We start from the raw sequence: 22,496 nt of genomic DNA on the forward strand, positions 1-22,496 counted from the left end.
AGGGAAGTGAAGAAGAACAGCTCAGGAAAGGCCAAGCTGTTTGGCTCCCAGGCATTGCTGCTGTGCCAGGACTCTTTTTCCCACCACTTCTGCACACAGCCAAGTGCCCCTGCAGCTCCACAGTGGTCTCAAAAGAAGGATCTCAGGAGAACAAGTCACTGTAGGGACGTTCCTTTTATTAAAAGATTCAGAAAGACTGGATCCTTCTTTACACCAAGTCTCTGAGTCACATGAAACAGGTAGACAAGGTAGACACTGAAATGGAAGGTGACGAACAATCATATTTCTTTGTTAATAACTTTATCACAAGGAATGTAAAGAAAAAAAAAAAAAGAAAAAATAATATATAAATAAATAAATAGAGAAAAAATAACATCCGGGACAGAAATGTGTTATGAGTGATCTGCGGAAGATAGGTAGTATATAGCTTCTGAAAAACATCCAGTCATCACTTTCCATACTGCTTCCTTCAGCTCCTTGTTCCTCATGCTGTAGATGAGGGGGTTCACTGCTGGAGGCACCACCGAGTACAGAACTGCCAGCAGAAGATTAAGAGAGGAGGAGGACGTGAAAGGGGGCTTCAAGTAGGCAAAAAAGGCAGTGCTGATGAATAGGGAGACCACGGCCAGGTGAGGGAGGCATGTGGAAAAGGCTTTGTGCTGGCCCTGCTCTGAGGGGATCCTCAGCACAGCCCTGAAGATCTGCACATAGGACAGCACAAGGAAAACAAAACAACCAAATGCTATTAATACACTCAGCATAAGAAGCCCAACTTCTCTGAGGTAGGCATGTGAGCAGGAGAGCTTGAGGATCTGGGGAATCTCACAGAAGAACTGGTCCAGGGCATTGCCTTGGCAGAGGGGAAGTGTAAAGGTATTGGCAGTGTGCAGCACAGCATAGAGAAAAGTACTGACCCAGACAGCTGCTGCCATGTTGACACAAGTTCTGCTGGTCATTATTGTCCTGTAGTGTAGGGGTTTGCAGATGGCAACATAGCGGTCATAGGCCATGATAGTGAGTAGGTAAATTTCCGCTGTGAGAAAGAGAGCAAACGTAAAGACCTGGGTGGCACAACCTGTATAGGAAATGCTCCTGGTGTCCCAGAGGGAGTTGGCCATGGCTTTGGGAACAGTGGTGGTAATAGTGCCCAGGTCGATGAGGGCGAGGTTGAGGAGGAAGAAGTACATGGGGGTGTGGAGGCGGTGGTCGCAGGCTATGGCTGTGAGGATGAGGCCGTTGCCCAGGAGGGCAGCCAGGTAGATGCCCAGGAAGAGCCCGAATTGCAGGAGCTGCAGCTGGCGTGTGTCTGCGAATGGCAGGAGGAGAAACACTGTGGGGAAGCTGCTGTTGGACATTTGCTTCCTCAGAGCCTGGTTGCCTGTCCATGGAGGAATAGAGAGTGACATGTTAGAGAGACTTCTCTGAAGAAAAATTGTACCACATGAGGAGGTTTCATGTACCACTGAAACCTCCTCAAAAAGACTCACTGCCTCTTTCCTGTGAGCTCTGTATTTTTTCTGTCCAAGCATGCCTTGATGATGAGGCATAATTATGTGTTTTCAGGAGGAATCCATACTGCTTTACAGTATCTAGTAAAGTGTACCAGAGACGGATCTCCAGTGCCCACTGGCCAGAGACATTTCCCTGTTTGCAGGTGGTGAACAGGACATCCAATAGTCTTTCAAGAAACAGTTAAGGTGGTGTTGGTGCTGCCCATAGGCTAAAGGGTATGGAGTGAAATTGTGGGTTTCCTCAAAGACCTACAGATCAGTGTAATGGTCTCTGCGCTTCAGTCTCTGATACAAACCTGACAACTCCATTATCATCCCTCTGGTTGCCCTTCAAAGTAGGAAAGCAAGACCAGAGAACCCAGAGAGTGCCTTCCCTTCAGATACTGCAGATGTTCATTTTCCCTGTCAAGAATGTCCCCCAGAGATGCCCCTAGGGGTGCTGTGGAACTGTGAGCAGCCTGCTCCAGCGAGCAGCCTCTGGGCACCAGCAGGACCCTGCTCTGCCATGCTTGGGGGGCTACTTAAAGCGACAGGTTCTCCTCGCAGTGTCCTGGACAGTTCCCTGGGAAGGCTGAGTGCTGAGCATGGCAGGTGGCAGAGGCCCTGCACCAGCACACAGCCCCTGGGGCACAGCAGGGACCCTGCTCTGCACCACAGCCCTGGACACCCCTGCCTGCACCCCGGCTGCGCAGCCTGCAGCCGGCCCCAAAAGAAGAAACCATCATCTGCTGACCTTCTGACAGCTTTGAAAAGTAATCCCTGCTCTGGAGCTTCTCATTCTTTTCCTATTCAAAGAAACTCTGAGAGTCCTCCTGACAGCTCCCATAGGCTGTGGGAATTGACAGCAAATCTGGAGATGGCACCAGGAACAACAGCTGCATTGCCCTGCAGCCAGAGACTTACCCTGTTCAGGGCTGTGAAGATTTCTTTCGCAGTGAGCTCTCAGCATCCCCCCTCCACACTGCCTTTAACATCTCCCTCCCTTCTCTCAGCCGCCCTTGTCCCCTGCAGGCAGCGCCCCCAGCCCTGCTGTGCTGTGCAGAGGAGCTGCTCCTGGGCAGAGCTGTCTCTCTGCAGTGCTGCCCGCTTGCCAGGAGCTCCCCTTGGGCCCAGGAGCTCGGCCCAGCTCATCAGCACAGGGAGCTCTTGACAAGTCCCTGGCCCTCCAGGGGAATCAACTTTGAAACAGACTGAAGCAATCCCTGTTGCTCCTTCCCTCTACAAGTTAAAGAAACTCTTTTCCAGTACTGTCATTCCTCATACAGGAAAAGTATGTGGCCCAGGAATCACCTTTCTGTGCCCTGGTTTTAGGCAGGACAGGCATCCAAGGACAGAGAGGGATCTCCATCTCCCCTCCTGAGGGAAGAGTTTCAGCTGAGTCAAGCAAGGCATCTCATTCTTTGCAGTCCAGAAGCTAGGAGGGGGCTCAGCTGTTTCCCATGCCTCACACAAACCCACAGGAGTTGGGATTCACAGAATCACAGAAGCATCTAGGTTGGAAGACACCTCCAAGATCACCAAGTCCAACCTCTGACCTAACACTAACAAGTCTTCCACTAAACCATTTTACTAAGCTCTAAATTGAAACGTTTTTTAAATACCTCCAGGGATGGTGACTCCACTACTTCCCCAGCCAGCCCATTCCAATGCCTAACAACCCTCTCAGTAAAGAACTTTTTCCTAATATCCAACCTAATATCCAACTGGCAGAAGAGCAGACTAAGCCACTCTCCATCATTTATCAGCAGTCCTGGCTATCAGGGGAGGTTCCAGATGCTAGCAAATGTGACGCCCATCTACAAGAAGGGCCAGAGAGTAAAATCGGGAAACTATAGGCCTGTTAGTTTGACTTCAGTACCAGAGAAGCTCATGGAACACATTTTCTTGAGTGTCATCATGTGGAACTTACAGAGCAACAAGGTGATTAGGCCCAGTCAGCATGGATTTATGAAAGGCAGGTCTTGCTTAATGAACCTGATCTCCTTCTATGACAAAGTCTTGTGCTTAGTGGATGAGGGAAAGGCTGTGGCTGTTGTCTACCTTGACTTCAGTAAGGCTTTTGACACCGTTTCCCACAGCATTCTCCTCAAGAAACTGGCTGCTTATGGCGTTGGCTGTCATATGCTTCGTTGGGTTAAAAGTTCTCTGGGTAGCCAGGCCCAAAGAGTTATGGTAAATGGAGTTAAATCCAGTCGGTGGCTGGTCTCTAATGGCGCCCCCAGGGCCCAGTATTAGGGCCATTTTTATCAATGATCTGGATGAGGGGATCGAGTGTACCCTCAGTAAGTTTTCAGATGACACCACGTTAGGGGTGTGTGTCGATCTGCTCGAGGGTAGGAAGGCTCTGCAGGAGGATCTGGATAGGCTGCACCGATGGGCTGAGGTCAACTTCATGAAGTTCAACAAGACCAAGTGCCGGGTCCTGCACCTGGGGAGCAATAACCCCAAGCAGAGCTACAGGCTGGGAGATGAGTGGTTGGAAAGCTGCCTGGCGGAGAAGGACCTGGGAGTATTGGTTGATAGTTGGCTGAATATGAGCCGGCAGTGTGCTCAGGTGGCCAAGAAGGCCAACGGCATCCTGGCTTGTGTCAGAAACAGTGTGGCCAGCAGGACTAGGGAAGTGATTGTACTCAGCTCTAGTGAGGCCACACCTTGAGTACTGTGTTCAGTTTTGGGCCCCTCACTACAGGAAGGACATTGAGGTGCTCAAGCGAGTCCAGAGAAGGGAAATGAAGCTGGTGAGGGGTCTGGAGAACAAGTCGTACAAGGAATGGCTGAGGGAGCTGGTGTTGTTTAGCCTGGAGCGGAGAAGGCTCAGGGGCGACCTTATCACTTTCGTTAGGTACTCTACAGAAGGCTGTAGCAAGGTGGGGATCTGTCTGTTCTCTGACATGCCTGGTGATAGGATGAAGGGGAATGGACGAAAGGGGAGGTTTAGGTTGGATGACAGACCCCGGACAGCTGACCCAAACTGGCCAAAGGGGTATTCCATCCCATCTGACGTCATACTAAACAATATATAAGGGTAGCTAGCGGGGGTGGGGGGCAGGCTGCTCGGAGTTAGGCTGGGCATCAATCAGCAGGTGGTGAGCAATTGCATTTTGCATCACTTGTTTCGTACACATTACTAGTAGTAGCACTACTATTATTATTATTATTGTTGTTATTGTTGTTATTATTATTATTATTTATTATTATTATTATTATTATTATTATTATTATTATTATTATTATTATTATTATTATTATTATTATTATTATTTTCCTGTCTTAATAACCTGTCTTTATCTCAACCCACAGGCTTCACTTTCCCGTTTCTCCCCTCCTTCATGGAGAGGGAGGAGAAAGGGTGAGCAAAAGGTTATGTGGTGTTTATTTGTTGACTGTGTTAAACCACAACACTCCTCCATGTGGCAGCTGGGTTCTGGGCCCTGAGCCCCTCCTGCATGCTATGGTTGCTCCCCCAGCTCCAGAGCAGGTGGAAGCAAACAGGAGCTGAGACCAATGAAGTTCTTGTGTCTTCTTTTTTATCTGTATCTATAGAAGAGGCCCAATCATAGCTCCATATGATGATTGTCTCAAAGTAAAGCACAAAATAACAGGTAGGAGGCTAAGAATAAGCTTCTGTAGATCAAAGCAAGAAATGGAAGAAAACTGCAATAAGAGAAAACAAAGGAGTATTAAAGAAAACAAAAGGTTTTCCTCAGTTTCTGAAATAAAGTAGGAACTTTAAGGCACATTATTGATTTGAAGAAGCATGTATTGCAAGAATTTCCAGACTGCATCCTTGAGCACCTTATTCCTCATGCTGTAGATGAGGGGGTTCACTGCTGGAGGCACCACCGAGTACAGAAGTGACACCATGAGATTTAGAGTTGGGGAGGAGAGTGAGACGGGTTTCAGGTAGGCAAACATGATGGTACTGAGAAACAGGGAGACCACAGCCAGGTGAGGGAGGCACGTGGAAAAGGCTTTGTGCTGGCCTTGCTCAGAGGGCATCCTCAGCACAGCCTTGAAGATCTGCACATAGGACAGCACAATGAAGACAAAACAAACTAATGCTAAGGAAATACTAAACAGAAGTGTCCAAACTTCCCTGAGGTAGGCATCTGAGCAGGAGAGCTTGAGGATCTGGGGGATTTCACAGAAGAACTGGTCCAGGGCATTACCTTGGCAGAGGGGCAGGGAAAATGTATTGGCCGTGTGCAGTACAGCATTGAGAAAGCCACTGCCCCAGGCAGCTGTTGCCATCTGGGCACAAGCTCTGCTGCCCAGGAGGCTCCCGTAGTGCAGGGGTTTGCAGATGGCAACATAGCGGTCATAGGACATGATGGTGAGAAGATAAAATTCTGCACCAAAAAAGAATAAGAAAAAGAGGACTTGTGCAGCACATCCTTCATAGGAAATGGTCCTGATGTCCCACAGGGAATTGGCCATGGCTTTGGGGACACTAGTAGAGATGGAGCCCAGATCGAGGAGGGCAAGGTTTAGGAGGAAGAAGTACATGGGGGTGTGGAGGTGGTAGTTGCAGGCTACAGCAGTGAGGATGAGACCGTTGCCCAGGAGGGCAGCCAGGTAGATGCCCAGGAAGAGCCTGAAGTGCAGGAGCTGCAGCTGGCGTGTGTCTGCGAATGGCAGGAGGAGGAACTCACTCACAGAGCTGCTGTTGGTCATTCTCTGACTTTGACAAGGCTGTCTGTTGAAGAGGAGAAGGCAAAACAAAGTTAGAACAGAATTCTCTGAGGAAAACTTAATGCAAGTCTTATAGCACCCCCAAACTGAGCCTCTCTCTTAGCACGAGAACTGTTCTGCAGCTCTCTTGCTTGAGCTGCAGCTGGTGTTGGCTGAGGGAGGCACTGGGAGCAGGGGCTGCTTTGGGCTCTAGAGGAATCCTTCCTACTGTGCAGCACGAGGGAAAAAGGAACATAGGGGAAACAGGTTCAGTCCACCTCTCAGATCATTGAGCTCTGCAGTACTCTTGCAAACATCTCCGACCACAGTGCAAAGCAAAGTAGGATTTTCTTTGCTTTATTTTCTAGTAGTTACCCCTGTAATGATTAGGACTACCATCATGCTCAGGTGTTTCCCTGAGAAGAAACTGGAAGCAGCTGAGAGCAGAGAAGTCGCAGTCCAAATGGAGCTTGGCAGAATCCTCACCTTGTCTCTGGGTGCCGGACCACAAACTCAGCCCTTCCCTCCTAGCTAGGGGTGCAGAGGCCTCACTCCAGGTGCCCACAGACAGCCATCCAGCAGCACAGACATGACCTCAGCATGGAGGTGTCTTCTCCTTGGGGCACCTTGGTACTGAGCCAGAAGGAGCTTGGGAGTTTCTCCTCATCTGGGCTCTGCCTGCTGTGCTGGCCATGCCTGCCCCACAGCCCATGGGCTACAGGGGGAGAGGAGGCCAGGGAGGGGCTGCTCCAGGGGAAGGCGTCTGCACTGCAGGGCATGGCCGTGAGGTGCCCGAATCCCCCCTGCCATGGCATTTCTGGCAACAGCTCCTTCTGGTCACCTGCCCCTCTCTCTGCTGCCTGCAGCTGTCCCTGCCAGGAGCTGCTGCTCTGTTCCCACCTCTTCTTTCCCCCTGCCCATGCTCACAGACCCCATCCCACATGGCTGTGCTCAGTGCTGCCCTGCAGCACCCTGCCACCAACAGGGCCCTGCCAAGGGGCACCTCCAGGGCTGCAGGAGCTACGGGGCAGCTGACAGAGAGCCCAGCATGGCCAGCCAGGGCAGGGTGTTCTGGGCTGACTGGGGGCACCTGGTTTAGGGCACTCCAAGGGGCTTCTGCCAGACTTCCTCATCTCGCAGTGCAACCCAGGAGGAATCTCAAAGCCTACTGCATTGCCCACTGCCCTCCCAGAAACAAGACCCAGCAGGAGACCCTTCCAGGACCTGTAGCTGCATGACCCTGCAGCCAGAGACTTACCTTGTCAAGGGCTGTGCAGATTTCTCCTGCAGTCAGCTCTCAGCATCCTCCCACTCTTAACTGCCTCCAAGCCCTCTCTCCTTCTGTCGTCTTCCCATGCCACCTGCAGTCAGGGCCCCCAGCCCTGCTGTGTTGTGCAGAGGAGCTGCTTCTGGGCACAGCTGTTTCTCTGCATCAGGGGCCTCTTGCCAGGAGCTCTCTCTGTCCCAGGTGCCTGGCCCAGCTCAGCAGCAGAGGCCCAGCCCAAGGCATTGGAATCACCCCTCTGGTGGCTTTGGTGATGAGCCCACGAACCTCAGGCACTGACAGCAAATTGAACAACTCTTTCAAGAAGTCCAAGTCAGATGTAAGTTTCCTGGAGTTTCCTTCCAAGGGCCAGAACTGACATAGCCTCCCTTGGAGCTCATTAGAGCTAAACAGTGGAGGCAGTGAGGCCAAGGAGGCAAAGACAATGTGAAATTGACACTGATCTTTGGAAAAACTGGATATGTTTCACCAAGCACAAAGGCTGAGCCTTGATCCCTGGCCTCTGGGAAGGGAGATCCTTTCCCTTTACATTATATATTGCTCAGGGATCTTCCTGGAGATGCATTGCCAATAGCAGGACAGTGGTGCGACACCTCCAATGTATTGATGGCATCATTGAGTGGGCTAACACAGCAGAAGTATTTGAGAAGGGGAAGAAAATAATTCAAATCCTTCTGAAAGACGATTTTGTTGTAAAAAGGTAAGGTCATAGAATCATAGAATTATAGAATATCCCGAGTTGGTAGGGATCCATAAAGATTATCAAATCCAACTCCTGGCACTGCATGGGTCTGCCCAAAAGTTTAGACCGTGTGACTAAGTGCACAGTTCAATTGCTTTTTAAATTCATAGAGACTTGGTGCAGTGACTATGTCCCTGAAGAGCCTGTTCCAGTGTGCAACCACCCTCTTGGTGAAGAACCTCTTCCTGATGTCCAGCCTAAACTTCCCCTGCCTCAGTTTAACACCATTCTTGCGGGTCCTATCACTGGTGTTTACAGAGAATAAGTCACCTGCCTCTCCACTCCCCCTCATGAGGAAGTTGTAGACCCCAATGAGGTCCCCTCTCAGCCTCCTCTTCTCCAGGCTGAACAGGCCCAATGACCTCTGCCGCTCTTCATAAGTCTTCCCATCTAGGCCTATCACCATCTTCTTTGCCCTCCTCTGGACACTCTCTAACAGTTTAATTTCCTTCCTGTACTGTGGTGCCCAGAACTGCACACAGTACTTGAGGTGAGGCCAGACCAACGCAGAGTAGAGAGGGACAATCACCTCCCTTGACCTACTAGCGATGCTGTACTTGATGCACCCCCGGATACCGTTGGCCCTTCTGGCTGCCAGGGCACACTGCTGGCTCATATTCAACTTGCTGTCAACCACACTCCCAGGTCCCTCTCTGCGGGGCTGCTCTCCAGTGTCTCATCGCCCAGTCTGTACATATAGCCAGGGTTGCCCCGTCCCAGGTGCAGGACCCGACACTTGCCTTTGTTAAACTTCATGTGGTTGGTGATCGCCCAGCTCTCCAATCTGTCCAGGTCTCTCTGCAAGGCCTTTCCACCTTCAGCTGACTCTACAACTGCTCCAAGTTTGGTGTCATCAGCAAATTTGCTCAAAACACCTTCTAGTCCTACATCGAACTCATTTATAAAGACATTGAAGAGGACTGGCCCTAAAATGGAGCCTTGAGGGACCCCACTAGTGACCATCTGCCAGCCAGATGTGGCCCCATTTACCACAACACTTTGAGCCCTGCCCGTTAGCCAATTGCTCACCCATCGTATGATTTTTGTTAAGTTGTGTGCTGGACATTTTGTCTGGTAGGATCCTATGGGAAACTGTGTCAAAAGCCTTGCTGAAGTCCAAAAAAATCACATCAGCTGGTTTCCCTTGGTCAACAAGATGGGTGACCTTATCATAAAAGGAAATCAGATTTGTTAGGCAGGACCTCCCCCTCATGAACCCATGTTGGCTGGGACCAATGACTGCATTGTCCCCCTGGTGCACCTCAATAACTTCAAGAATCATCTTCTCCATAATTTTACCAGGCACTGATGTGAGATTGACTGGCCAGTAATTGCTAGGGTCTTCTTACTTACCCTTCTTGAAAATTGGCACATTTTCCAGCTTCCACTCTACTGGGACCTCTCCAGATTTCCAACATCGTTGAAAAATAATTGAGAGAGGTCCCACTATGACATCAGCCAGCTCTTTAAGCACCCTGGGATGGATGCCATCCAGACCCATGGACTTGTATGGATCGAGGTGGAGCAGCAAATCCTGCACACATTCAGGGTCAGTTGGGAGTTTGTCATTCCCGCCTCCATGGTCCTCCAGTTCAGGGCACCTGGGGTTTGGAAGCCCATCATCTGCATTGAAGACAGAGGTGAAGAAGGCATTAAACATTTCTGCTTTGCCTATGTCCTTGTCTGTGAGGAGACCTTCCACGTCAAGTAGTGGACCTATGTTCTCTTTGGTTCTCCTTTTTCTGTTAACATATCTAAAAATAAAACAAAACATTTTTATTGTGTCTCACAGACATGGCCAGCTTCAGCTCTGGTTGGGCTTTGGCCCCAGAATTTTCTCCCTACAAACACGAACAGCATCTCTGTATTCCTTCCTTGTCACCTGACCCTCCTTCCAGCAGTCATACACTTTCTTTTTCCATCTAAGCTCCAGGAGAAGATCCCTGTTCAACCAGGTCGGCCTTCTGCCCCACCTGCCTGACTTCTGATATTTTGGAATTGCCTGATCTTGTGCTTTTAGGAGGCAGTGCTTAAAGATTGACCAGCACTGATGAACGCCAATGCATTCAAAAGCAGCTTCCCAGAGGACCTTGCTGACTAGTCCTCTGAGCAGCCTGAAGTCCTCTTTCACCATATCCAGGGCTGAAGTTTTGGTGGCACTTTTCCTCCTGTCACCATAAATTCTAAACTCAACCACTTCATGGTCACTATGACCGAGATGGCCGCTAATTGCCACATCTCCCACAAGACCCTCTCTGTTTTCCAGCAATAGATCAAGGAGGGCACCTTTCCTAGTTGGCTCCCTTAGCACCTGCACCAAGAAGTTATCATCTAGGTGCTTTATGAACCTCCTGGACTTGCTCATGTCAGCCATGTGGTGATCCCAGTTGACGTCTGGCAAGTTGAAATCTCCCATAAGGACAAGGGGAATTGATCTCTTAGTTCTGCAAAGAATAATTCTTCAGTGTTGTCATCCTGGCCGGGTGGTCTGTAATAGATTTCCACAATGACATCCGCTTTATTTGTTCATCCCTTAATCCTTACCCAGAGGCTCTCAACTTTGCCATCCCCAACTTGAAGTTCCATGCAGTCCAGCCCATGCTTCACATACATCGCCACCCCGCCACCTCGCCTACCCTGCCTGTCCCTCCTGAAGAGCCTGTAAACATCTATTGCAGCACACCAGCCACAGGACTCATCCCACCAGGTTTTGCTTATGCTGATGATGTCGTAGCTGTGGGACTGGGCTTCTAGCCTAGTCTTCTAGCTCGTCCATTTCTAACCCAGACTTCTAGCTCGTCCATTTTATTCCTTATACTGTGTGCATTCGTGTAGAAGCACTTCAAATGCACCACCCTACACACAGAACCATGGGGAGCTAACCGAAGGACCTCACCGGCACACAGTCCCTCTGATTCTAGTGCACCATCCCGTAGTTCATCACTGACATGCCTGCTTTTATCCCCTTCCCCCGTTTAAAGCCCTATCAATCAGCCCTGCCAAAGGTCTAGAGACCTAGTCAAGAGACAAGGTCAAGAGACCTGCAGAGGAGATCCTGATGCAGACTGGTCAGGATCAAGAGACAGCTGCCTGGGGATGGGATGGGCATCAGTCAGGGTGTGCTGAGTAATTGCCTAGAGCAATTACTCTTGCTTTGTACATTCAATAATAGTAATAAAAATATTATTATTAATCATAAATGATAATATTATCATTATTTTTCCTCTTCCTTTTCTCTCCTATTAAACTGTCTTTATCTCAACACACAAGCTTTTCACAGAATCAGAGAATCACAGAATCATTTAGGTTGGAAGAGACCTCCAACTTCACCTAGTCCAACCTCTGACCTAACACTAACAAGTCCTGCACTAAACCATATCCTCTACATCCAAACGTCTTTTAAAGACCTCCAGGAATGGTGACTCAACCACTTCCCTGGGCAGCCCATTCCAATGTCTAACAACCCTTTTGGTAAAGAGGTTCTTCCTAATATCCAACCTAAATCTCCCCTGGTGCAACTTTTGCTCATTCCCCCTTGTGTTATAACCAGGCATGTTGGAGAACAGACCGATTCCCACCTCGCTACAGCCTCCTTTAAGGTGCCTATAGAGAGAGATAAGGTCACCCCTGAGCCACCTCTTCTCCAGGCTAAACATTACACCTGTTGTACTACAAGCTCCTATGGGTCGGATCCTCATTTTGAGAATTACCCCGCTCACTGTGTAACCTTGAGGAGGAAGGATTTACAAACTCCAGCCTCAAAGACCTCACAGGATTGTCATGCACTCTGACTGTACAGTCCAGCCCTTTCTTCCCTGAGTCAGAAGGGACCTCTGGAGGTGTTCACTACCATCATCTTCTCTGAGCAGTGATAGCTCTACTGGTAGATCAGGTTAGTTAGTGTTTTCTGCAGATCGGTATTGAAAATCTCTGGGCCTATGACCCAGTGCTGATCCACTGTCTTGGTGTCTGTTCCCCTAGTACAGACAGTGAGGCCAGCAGAAAGGTGGAGCTGGTCGAATTTCAAAGATCAGCTCCCCTTGGGCAGTGGGGAATGGCTGTCATTGTGCTCCCCACATGTGATCCTCAAGCTGGTAGTGCTGCTGTGCAGAGTAAATGGGCTGTGGTGCTGTGGGGTGAATCTGCATGGCCGCGCTGGTCAGGTTGGGAAGCAGACCCAGACAGGTCCAGATCACTGGGCTGGACCAGACAGAGGTACTCTGCGAAGGGGGAAATGAATCATTGACCAGCTTCCCTTCCCTCTGCCTGCTTCAGGTCCACTCTCTTCTCTGAGACTGTAGAGTTGCAGGTTCCCTATGAATACCTGGCTTTAGTTCTTTCCCTGTGGCTGAGCCCATGGTGGGAGATCTCTCACTTTCAGAGGGGCTGCAGTCAGTGCTCATGCCATGCTCCGCTGTTCTTGGAGGTACCCTGGGCTCTGCAGGCAGCTCCCAATTCCCCTCCTGAAGGACATCATCTACAGGTCAGATGTGGGAACAGCCCTGGCTATGTAATGCAGTGACCATTTGCTGCCTCTGCTGTGAGCAGACACCTATGGGCGAGTCTTAAATCTAGCCCTTGGGCTCTGACAGGTCACAGTGTAACAATAAGCCATTCCCTCCTAAACCTAACAAGGAACAGACCCTAGTGGAGAGCTATTTTTTGGCACAAGCTTGAGTAGGAAATTCCAGCCTTCAGGCAGTCCACATGGGTTATCCTGTTTATTACAAAGTTTTTATGAGATAATTCACTGACTCACAATTACAAGTACATGCAGAAAGCATCCATATGACACAGAGCAGTTTCACTCATTCATTGCAGTGGGAGGAATCCAAATATTTATGTGGGAATACAAGAAGCAAAAGCAGTCAATATGACAATAAGGAAAAAACAATTTTATAAATAATGATAAAAACAAGGAACAAAAAAAACATGATGGAATGGGATGAACAATTTTCATTTCTGTAGAGTGAAGGAAACTTTATGAGTACTAAAAAACATCCCCCAAATCAGTTTCCTAACAGCATCCATGAGCTCTTTGTTCCTCATGCTGTAGATGAGGGGGTTCACAGCTGGAGGTACCACCGAGTACAGAACCGCCAGCAAAAGATTCAGGGAGGAGGAGGACTTGAAAGGGGGCTTCAGATAGGCAAACACAATATTGCTGATGAAGACGGAGACAACAGCCAGGTGAGGGAGGCACGTGGAAAAGGCTTTGTGCCTGCCCTGCTCTGAAGGGATCCTCAGCACAGCTCTGAAGATATGCACGTAAGAAAGCACAAGGAAGACAAAACACCCAAAGGCTAAGCAGACACTAACCACAACAAGCCCAGCTTCCCTGAGGTAGACATCAGTGCAGGAGAGCTTGAGGATCTGGGGAATTTCACAGAAGAACTGGTCTAAGGCATTGCCTTGGCAGAGGGGGAGGGAAAAGGTATTGGCAGTGTGCAGCACTGCATAGAGAAAAGTACTGCCCCAGGTAGCCACTGCCATGTTGACACAAGTTCTGCTGTCCATTATTGTCCCGTAGTGCAGGGGTTTGCAGATGGCAATGTAGCGGTCATAGGCCATGATGGTGAGAAGATAAAACTCTGCTGTGACAAAGACAACAAACATAAATACCTGGGTAGCACAACCTGCATATGAAATGGTCGTTCTGTCCCAGAGGGAGTTGACCATTGCTTTGGGAACAGTGGTGGAGATGGAGCCCATGTCGATAAGGGCGAGGTTGAGGAGGAAGAAGTACATGGGGGTGTGGAGGCGGTGGTTGCAGGCTATGGCTGTGAGGATGAGGCCGTTGCCCAGGAGGGCAGCCAGGTAGATGCCCAGGAAGAGCCCAAAGTGCAGGAGCTGCAGCTCGCGAGTGTCTGCAAATGCCAACAGGAGGAACTCAGTGGGGAAGCTGCTGTTGGACATTTGCTGCCTCAGGGCATCTTTGCCTGTCCATGGAGGAAAATGCAGTCAAGTTAGGCAGGCATCTCAGAGCAAACCCCAACTCCTTCACTAACATAAGTCACCATTCCCTGAGCTGTAAGAGTATCACAGTGCAAGACACAGTCTCCTCTCCTCTTCTGGAGGTCCAGCTGAGGAGATGGTGGTTCATGCCCTAAAACCCCAGGCACTATGACTGGCTGGCAGAGGAGAGCAGGAGCTTGCTGCACATAAGGTTCCAGCACTTCAGGCCTGGCAGTGAGTGCCTGAATCCTACTTCCCTTGGTGTTTCAGGCAGTAGCTCCTTCTCCCTCTCTGCCCAAGTCTCTCATGCCTTGAGCTATCTCTGCTGGCAGATGCTTCCTGTCTCCACATCTCCTCCCTGCCATTGCTCACAAACCCCATCCCACCCGTTGTGTGTTCGGCTCTGCCCGGCAGACACATCCTGCCCCAGGACACCTTTCGCGGACAACTCCCCAAGTTCAGAGGCAGGAGCAGCTCTAAGCTAATAGAAGTTAAAAGAACTGGGGACTCAGTGTTGTCGTCAAGATGGAGAAATAAATTGCCATCATCATCTGCCACCCAGCAAAGCAAGAGGAGAAATCTCAAAGCACAGAATGCTTCCCTTCAAGAATCCCTTGCTCTGACCTTTGTCTTGTGGAGTCCACTCTGAGATGCCCTGGGAGAGCTCTGGAGCTGGAAGCAGCCTGCCCCAGGCAGCAGCATCTGGGCACCAGCAGGACCATGCCCTGCCCTGACAGAGGGACTCCTTCCACCCACAGTTTATTCCCGTAGCACCCTGTACAGCTCCCCATGCAGGCTGAGCCTGGCCGGAGCAGAGGCCCTGCCCCGGCACACAGCCCCTGGGGCACAACAGGGACCCTGCTCTGCACCACAGCCCTGGACACCCCTGCCCGCACCTCTGCATCTGGTCCCACAAGAAGGAGCACTCATGTCCTGTCCCTCTGACTGTATGGACAAGTAATCCCTGCTCTGGAACTTGTCGTTCTCCTCTAATCCAAAGAAACTCTGAGAGTCCTCCTGAGAGTTCCCATAGGCTGCAGAATTTGCCAGCAAATCTGGAGATGGCACCAGGAACAACAGCTGCATTGCCCTGCAGCCACAGACTTACCCTGTTCAGGGCTCTGAAGATTTCTCCTGCTGTGAGCTCTCAGCATCCCCCCTTCACACCGCCTTTAACATCTCCCTCCCTTCTCTCAGCTGCCCTTGTCCCCTGCAGGCAGCGCCCCCAGCCCTGCTGCTGTGCTGTGCAGAGGAGCTGCTTCTGGGCAGAGCTGTCTCTCTGAGTGCTACTCACTTGCCAGGAGCTCCCCTTGGGCCCATGAGCCCGGCCCAGCTCAGCAGCACAGGGAGCTCTTGACAAGTCCCTGAGCCTCCAGTGGAATAGACAGGACACTTACTGCCAGCAGTGTCTTTTCCCCTATTTCAAAATAAATGTTTGACACGAGATTCATCTTTTCTTGTTCCGTTATGAGACTGGAGAGCCACAAGGTGACAGGCAGGCTGCATTCCATCTCTTCTAAGCACTTATTATTATTCAGAGGGAGGAAACATTTTCACAGAAGTCCCTCTGTCTACATAAGCTACATAACCAATTGCTGGCCTGCAGGATCACCATATCATAGAACTCTTTGGGTATGAAGGGACCTTCAAGACCAGCAACCTGTTCCAGTGACTCACCACCATTTGTGTGAATAAAGGAGGCAGTGAAAGGAAGCAGACCTGGTCAGTCACGCTGACTGGTGAGAGCATGGGACAGAGAGAAAATGTTAATTCCAGTGAGGTTATTTGATTAGGGACATTTTTAGATGGGGAACCAAGAGAAAACGGGGAATGCTGGTAAAAGGCCTGTCCTGTGAAGACAGCCTGTAGACTGTTGTGTAGTCTGGAGAAAAGAACACTGAAGGGCGACCTCATTGCTGTCAATTACTTCCTTAGGAGAGGAAGTGGAGAGGGGGGTGCCGGTCTCTTCTCTCTGGGAACCAATGGCAGGACATGTGGGAAAGGCACAAAACAGCACCAGGGGCTGTTCAGACTGGGCATTAGGAAAATATTCTCTACTGTGAGGGTGGTCAAACACTGGAACGGGCTTTCTAGAGACCTGGTTGATGTCCCATGACTGTCAGTGTTCAACAGGCACTTGGATCATAGAAACACAGGATCAATGAACATCTTGGTGAGGAAGAGACCTTAAAGATCATCCAGTTCTAAGCCCCCTGCCATGGGCAGGGATGTCACTCACTAGATCAGGTTACCCAGTGCCTCAGCCAGCCTGGTCTTGAACACCTCCAAGGCTGAGCATCCACAACCTGTCTGGGCAACCTCTTCACTGTCTCACCATCCTCTGAGTGAAGAATTTCCTCCTAACCTGTGATGTAAATCACCTCTTTAAGTTTGAAACCTTTCCGCCCTCATCCTGTCATTATCTGATTGAGCAGAGTCTCTCTCCGTCTTTTTTATAACGCCCCTTAAATACTGAAAGGCATCAATGGGGTCCCCCCACAACCTTTTCTTTTGTAGGCAGAACAGCCTCAGATCTCTCAGTCTTTCTTCATAAAAGAGATGCTGCAGCCCTCTGATCAACTTCATGGCCCTCCTCTGGACCTGCTAACAGCTCAACATCCTTCTCGGGCTGGGGTCCCCAGACCTGGACACAGTATTCCACGTGGGGCCTCACAAGAGCAGAGTAGAGGGGGACAACCACCACCCTCGACCTGATGGCCAGTCCTCTTTTGATGCAGTCCAGGTTGCTGCTGGCCTTCTGGCTTGCAAGCACACACTGTCAGCGCTTATCAAGCTTGTCATCAGCCTCTGCTCTGCTCAAGGAAGGGGATATGGTGAGAACACACCACGTGCCACCCCATGGTTTTACCTGCATGACCATGGAGAGGACATGAAAAAATGGGATGGGAAATCTACCTTGACCCTAGAGGCACAGGTATGCGAGTTGCAACAAAAACAATGGCCAAAGGGGGGGGGGGGGGCATCCATATAGCAGAAAATTACTGCTCCTGTTTCCATCAGACAGTCCCTGAGACACACTGACAACTACTAAGAATAGGGCTAGAGGGGCCCTGCTTCCAACCAGATGGAGGGAAGGGATAATCATGTTTATTGGCTTGTGTGGATTTGATGGCCTGGAATCATAGAAGCATAGAATCATAGAATATTCTGAGTTGGAAGGGACACACAAGGATCATTGAGTTCAACTCCTGGTACCAGACAGGTCCACTCAAAAATTCAGACCATGTGACTAAGTGCACAGTCCAAACACTTCTTAAACTCTGACAGGTTTGGTGCTGTGACTACTTCTCTGGGGAGCCTGTTCCAGTGTGTGTGACAACACCCTCAGTGAAGAACCTCTTCCTGATGTCTAGCTTAAACATCCCCTGCGTCAGCTTGACTCCATTCCCATGGGTCCTATCACTGGTCACCAAAGAGAATAGATTAACACCTGTCCCTCCACTCCCCCTCATAAGGAAATTGTAGACCATGATGAGGTCTCCCCTCAGCCTCCTCTATTCCAGGCTGAACAGGCCAAGTAACCTCAGCCACTCCTCATACGTCTTCCCCTCTATGTCCTTCAACATATTCATAGCCCTAGCAATGCTGTGCCTCAGGATAAAGTTGGCCCTCCTGGCGGCCAGGGCACACTGCTGGCTCATATTCAGCTTGCTGTCAACCACAACTTCCAGATCCCTCTCTGTGGGGCTGCTCTCCAGCATCTTCTCCCCCAGTCTGTAAATATAGCCAGGGTTGTCCCATCCCAGGTTCAGGACCTGGCACTTGCTCTTGTTAAACTTCATGCGGTTGGTGATTGCCCAGCTCTCCAGTCTGTCCAGATCTCTCTGCAAGGTATTTCCACCCTCATCAGAGTCAACAACTCCTCCCAGTTTGGTGTCATCAGCAAATTTCCTCAAAACAACTTCTAGTCCTGCATCTAAATCACTTATAAAAACTTTGAAGAGGACTGGCCCTAAAATGGAGCCTTGGGGTCCCCACTAGTGACTGTCCACCAACCTGATGTGGCCCCCATTTACCACAACCCTTTGAGCCCTACCCATCAGCCAATTGCTATCCCATTGTATGATGGCTTTATTTAGCTGTATGCTGGACATTCTGTCCAGTAGGATGCTACGGGAAACTGTGTCAAAAGCTTTACCGAAATCCAAAAATGTCAGACACACAAGAGTATAAGGCTCAAGTGGACACTGATGCTAAGTGTACTGTAATGCCATCAAACTATAAAGGGGCAAATCCCATTTGTATTTCTGCAGTGACAGGGAGATCCCAACTGGTAATGGTATTGGAGGCTGAAGTGAGCCTAACTGGGAAGGAGTAGCAAAAAGCACCCAGCTGGGACTGGCCTGGAGGCTCTGTACGTGCTCGGCATAGACTACTTCAGGAGAGGGTACTTCCAAGATCCAGAAGGGTTCCGGTGGGCTTTTGGCATGTCTTCCTTGGCAACGGAGGACATTAAACAGCTGTCTGCCTTGACCTGGTCTCTCATGGGACCCTTCTATTGTGGGTTTGTTGAGGGTTGAAGAACAGCAGGTGCTGATGGTTACCCCAGCGGTGCCTCTGAGGCAGTATCATGCTAACTGAGACTCCCCGATTCCCATCCACATGATGGTTCATCAAGTGTAGAGCCCAGGGGTGAACAGCAAGACTCACTCACCCTTTATTAGTCTCATATGGCCAGTGGACTATCGTGGCTGGAATGAAGTCATGCCACTGCTGAGTGCTGCAGTGTCTGAGATATGACTTCACGGTAGGATTTGAATTTAGGGATTAGCGCAATGGATTTCTTCAAGCCTGAGGGATAGCGTTTAGGGTAATATCAGGTTCCTGGTTAGAAATATCGCCACTGGCCTAACATGAATATTTTCCCAGTGAGTGTTGAAGCAACAGCAGCCTTACATGAACCCCTCCTAACTCTTCAAAATATTTCCTTTCTGTTAGACAAACCCCTCTTCTCTCCCCCAAATCTCACACTTTTATTCTCTCAGTTCTTCCCCTGGCCTCCCCAAATGTGTCAACCTGTTGGGACAGCTTTCTGATGGCCTTTTTGACCTCAGAGGCTCTGCCTCCCTGCTCTTGGCCAGCCAGGGGCTGGGATACAAGTGACCTCACAGCCAGCATCCATAGGGTTACAAGGAGCTGTTGTTTTCAGGAGGCCTCTTCCCAGCACACCCAGGAGCAGCGGGTTAAGGGGATGCCCTGCACAATCCCTCAGGTACTCTGTGGGTGAAGCAGCTCATGTTGCAGAAGGCCTCCCACACGTCCAGACTCACGTTTCCTCATGCAGCCTTTAGTTTCTCCAGGGCATCTTGAAGGAAATGACCACCTCTTTGTGGAAAAGTGATTCAAGAACTGAATATATATTTTAGGAAAATGTTGAGAACTCTGCAGAGAAGGAGTTGCTGTGAAAGTCATGATGACTAGCATTGGTCATATCCATATCCAGTGAACAAGGACCCAGCCCAGACTGCTCTGTGGTTCCCCGCTGTCTGTCCCAGGAGGCCAGCCCAGCTCAGCCCCTCCCCAGCTCTCCACACCTCCATCTCCTCTGTCCAGCCCAGCTCAGCCCAGCAGAACAGTCCAGACTGTGCTGGCCCCAAAGCAGCAAATGGAGAAGTGGATGTCAGGGGCAGTGTCCCTGCTGCTGCAATCTGCAGGACATTGCCCACCCCCAGGCAGCCTGTGGCCCCCCCAGGCCAGTACCTCTCCGAGACACAGCACAGCACCACACTGCTGGCCCTGGGGCTCCTCAGGCAACACAACTGCACACACACAGCACCCTGATCTGCTCCCAGGACACCCTATGTCCCACACAGCCTTGCCCCACAGCAGCACAGTGAGCAAGCAACAAGAGCAATCAGTCCTCACAGCAACACAAGGGCTCTGAAGAACAACACGGGAAGTGAAAAGGAAAGCAGCTCAGGACAGAGCAAGCCCTCGGGCTCCCTGGCAGTGTTGCTGTGCCAGGACTCTTCTCTCCTCCACCTCTGCACAGAGCCAAGAGCCCCTGCAGCTCCATCATAGATCTCTGAGGAAGGATCTCAGGCAAGCAAGTCACTTCAGAGTTCTTTCTTATATTTAAAGATGAAGAGAGCCTGGTTCCTTGTTTACACTAAGCCTTTCAGTCACAAAAGACAGGTAGATGTTTAAATAGCAGGGGAAGAAGAATAAACATTCTTTGCAGAAAACACTATTGGAATTGAAGAAAATAAAGAAGAAATACACGCACACAAGCAAATATAAATAAATAAATAAATATACTGCAGCTGCACCTCTAATGAGTTGAATTATGAGTAATATGCAGAAGACAACAAACAGTTTATTCGTTCTGAGAAGCATCCAGTCACCAGTTTCCCCAATGAATCCTTCAGCTCCTGATTCCTCATGCTGTAGATGAGGGGGTTCACTGCTGGAGGCACCACCGAGTACAGAACTGCTAGTAAAAGATTCAGGGAGGAGGAGGACATGAAAGGGGGCTTCAGGTAGGCAAAAAAGGTAGTGCTGATAAACAGGAAGACAACAGCCAGGTGAGGGAGGCAAGTGGAAAAGGCTTTGTGCCTTCCCTGCTTTGAGGGAATCCTCAGCACAGCCCTGAAGATCTGCACATAGGACAGCACAAGGAAAACAAAACATCCAAATGCTAAAACAGCACTAAATATAAGAAGCCCAGCTTCTCTGAGGTAGGCATGTGAGCAGGAGAGCTTGAGGATCTGGGGAATTTCACAGAAGAACTGGTCCAAGACATTGCCTTGGCAGAGTGGGAGGGAAAAGGTATTGGCAGAGTGCAACACAGCATAGACAAAAGTAATGCCCCAGGCAGCTGCTGCCATGTTGACACAAGTTCTGCTGTCCATTATTGTCCCGTAGTGCAGGGGTATGCAGATGGCAATGTAGCGGTCATAGGCCATGATGGTGAGAAGAGAAAACTCTGCTGAGATGAAAAAGACTAACAGAAATGCTTGGGTAGCACAACCAAAGAAGGAAATGGCTCTGATGTCCTGCAAAGCAATAACCATGGCTTTGGGAACAGTGGTGGTAATAGTGCCCAGATCGAGGAGGGCGAGGTTGAGGAGGAAGAAGTACATGGGGGTGTGGAGGCGGTGATCGCAGGCTATGGCTGTGAGGATGAGGCCGTTGCCCAGGAGGGCAGCCAGGTAGATGCCCAGGAAGAGCCCAAAGTGCAGGAGCTGCAGCTCCCACGTGCCTCCTAATGCCACGAGGAGGAATTCTGTGGGAAAGCTGCTGTTTGACATATGTTGCCACTGAGACCTCTGCATGGACAAAAAGACAATGAAAAGTTAGGCAGACTTCACTGAACAAAACCCATTTCTTTCCTCACATTAATCCCATTCTCTCAGCTTGCATTTCAGCTATGGAAGTGACACTGCACGGCAGGTACTCTTAGCCTCATTATGGTGTATCACCATACAGGACACAGGCTTCTCTCCTGTTCTGGAGGTCCAGCTGAGGAAGAGGTGGCTCAAGCCCTAAAACCCCTGAGGGCAGGTGTTGTGCTGGATGTAAGAGGAGAGCAGGGGGTTGATGCAGAGAAGGTGCCTGCACTGCAGGCCTGGCAGGGAGTGCCTGAATCCCCCCTCCCTTGGTGTTTCAGGCAGAAGCTCCCTCTCGCTCCCTGCCGAGGTCTCTGCTGCCTGGAGCTGTCCCTGCTGGCAGCTCCTTCCTTGTCCCCACATCTCCTCCCTGCCATTGCTCACGGACCCTATCCCACCTGATGTGTGCTCAGCTTTGTTCTGCACACACCTCCTGTCCCAGAGAACTGTCCAGAGACATCTCTTCATGTTCAGCAGATATACAGCAGCTCTGACCTGTCCTAAGAGCCCTCCAGTGCAGGAAATTGAAAGTAGAGACCCAGGAGAGCATCTTCCCTACTTCTAGTGCAGGCATTTCTTTTCCCTTTCAAGAATCTCCCTGAAAGATTCCCTGGGAATGTTGTGGAGCTGTAACCAGCCTGCCCAGGCAGCTTCTGAGCACCAGCAGGACCCTGACCTGCCCTTCCCTGCTGTGAGAGCTCCTTCCACCCACAGCTTCTCTCCGCAGTGTCCTGGGAAGTTCCCCGGGCAGGCTGAGTGTTGAGCCTGGCAGGTGGCAGAGGCCCTGCCCCAGCACACAGCCCCTGGGGCACAGCAGGGACCCTGCTCTGCACCACAGCCCCGGGCACCCCTGCCTGCACCCTGCCTGTGCAGCCAGCAGCTGAACCCTGAAGAAGAAACCCTCAAGTCCTGTCCCTCTGACAGCTTTGGCAGGTAGTCCCTGACCTGGAACTTGTCATTCTCCTCTTATCCAAAGAAACTCT

At 50.3% G+C, this 22,496-nt stretch overlaps 4 protein-coding genes across 4 annotated transcripts; all 4 read right to left on the reverse strand.

The window, feature by feature from the left end:
• Positions 1–392: 392 nt before the first annotated feature.
• On the reverse strand, positions 393–1,355 carry LOC137847474 (olfactory receptor 14A16-like). The gene has a single exon (XM_068665744.1). It carries the CDS (start codon positions 1,353–1,355, stop codon positions 393–395), a length of 963 nt encoding a protein of 320 aa, XP_068521845.1.
• A 3,885-nt stretch (positions 1,356–5,240) lies between these two features.
• LOC137847475 (olfactory receptor 14A16-like) lies at positions 5,241–6,185 on the reverse strand. The gene has a single exon (XM_068665745.1). It carries the CDS (start codon positions 6,183–6,185, stop codon positions 5,241–5,243), a length of 945 nt encoding a protein of 314 aa, XP_068521846.1.
• Positions 6,186–13,165: 6,980 nt separating this feature from the next.
• LOC137847477 (olfactory receptor 14C36-like) lies at positions 13,166–15,250 on the reverse strand. The gene is made up of 2 exons (XM_068665746.1): positions 15,061–15,250; positions 13,166–14,148 (listed from the first exon to the last, which is right to left on the reverse strand). Exons 1-2 carry the CDS (start codon positions 15,248–15,250, stop codon positions 13,166–13,168), a joined length of 1,173 nt encoding a protein of 390 aa, XP_068521847.1.
• Positions 15,251–17,679: 2,429 nt separating this feature from the next.
• Positions 17,680–21,973, reverse strand: LOC137847478 (olfactory receptor 14A16-like). The gene is made up of 3 exons (XM_068665747.1): positions 21,944–21,973; positions 20,530–21,453; positions 17,680–18,009 (listed from the first exon to the last, which is right to left on the reverse strand). Exons 1-3 carry the CDS (start codon positions 21,971–21,973, stop codon positions 17,680–17,682), a joined length of 1,284 nt encoding a protein of 427 aa, XP_068521848.1.
• Between the last annotated feature and the right edge of the window lie 523 nt (positions 21,974–22,496).

This window comes from Anas acuta, chromosome W, assembly GCF_963932015.1.
Source record: "Anas acuta chromosome W, bAnaAcu1.1, whole genome shotgun sequence".
NCBI lineage: Eukaryota > Metazoa > Chordata > Aves > Anseriformes > Anatidae > Anas > Anas acuta.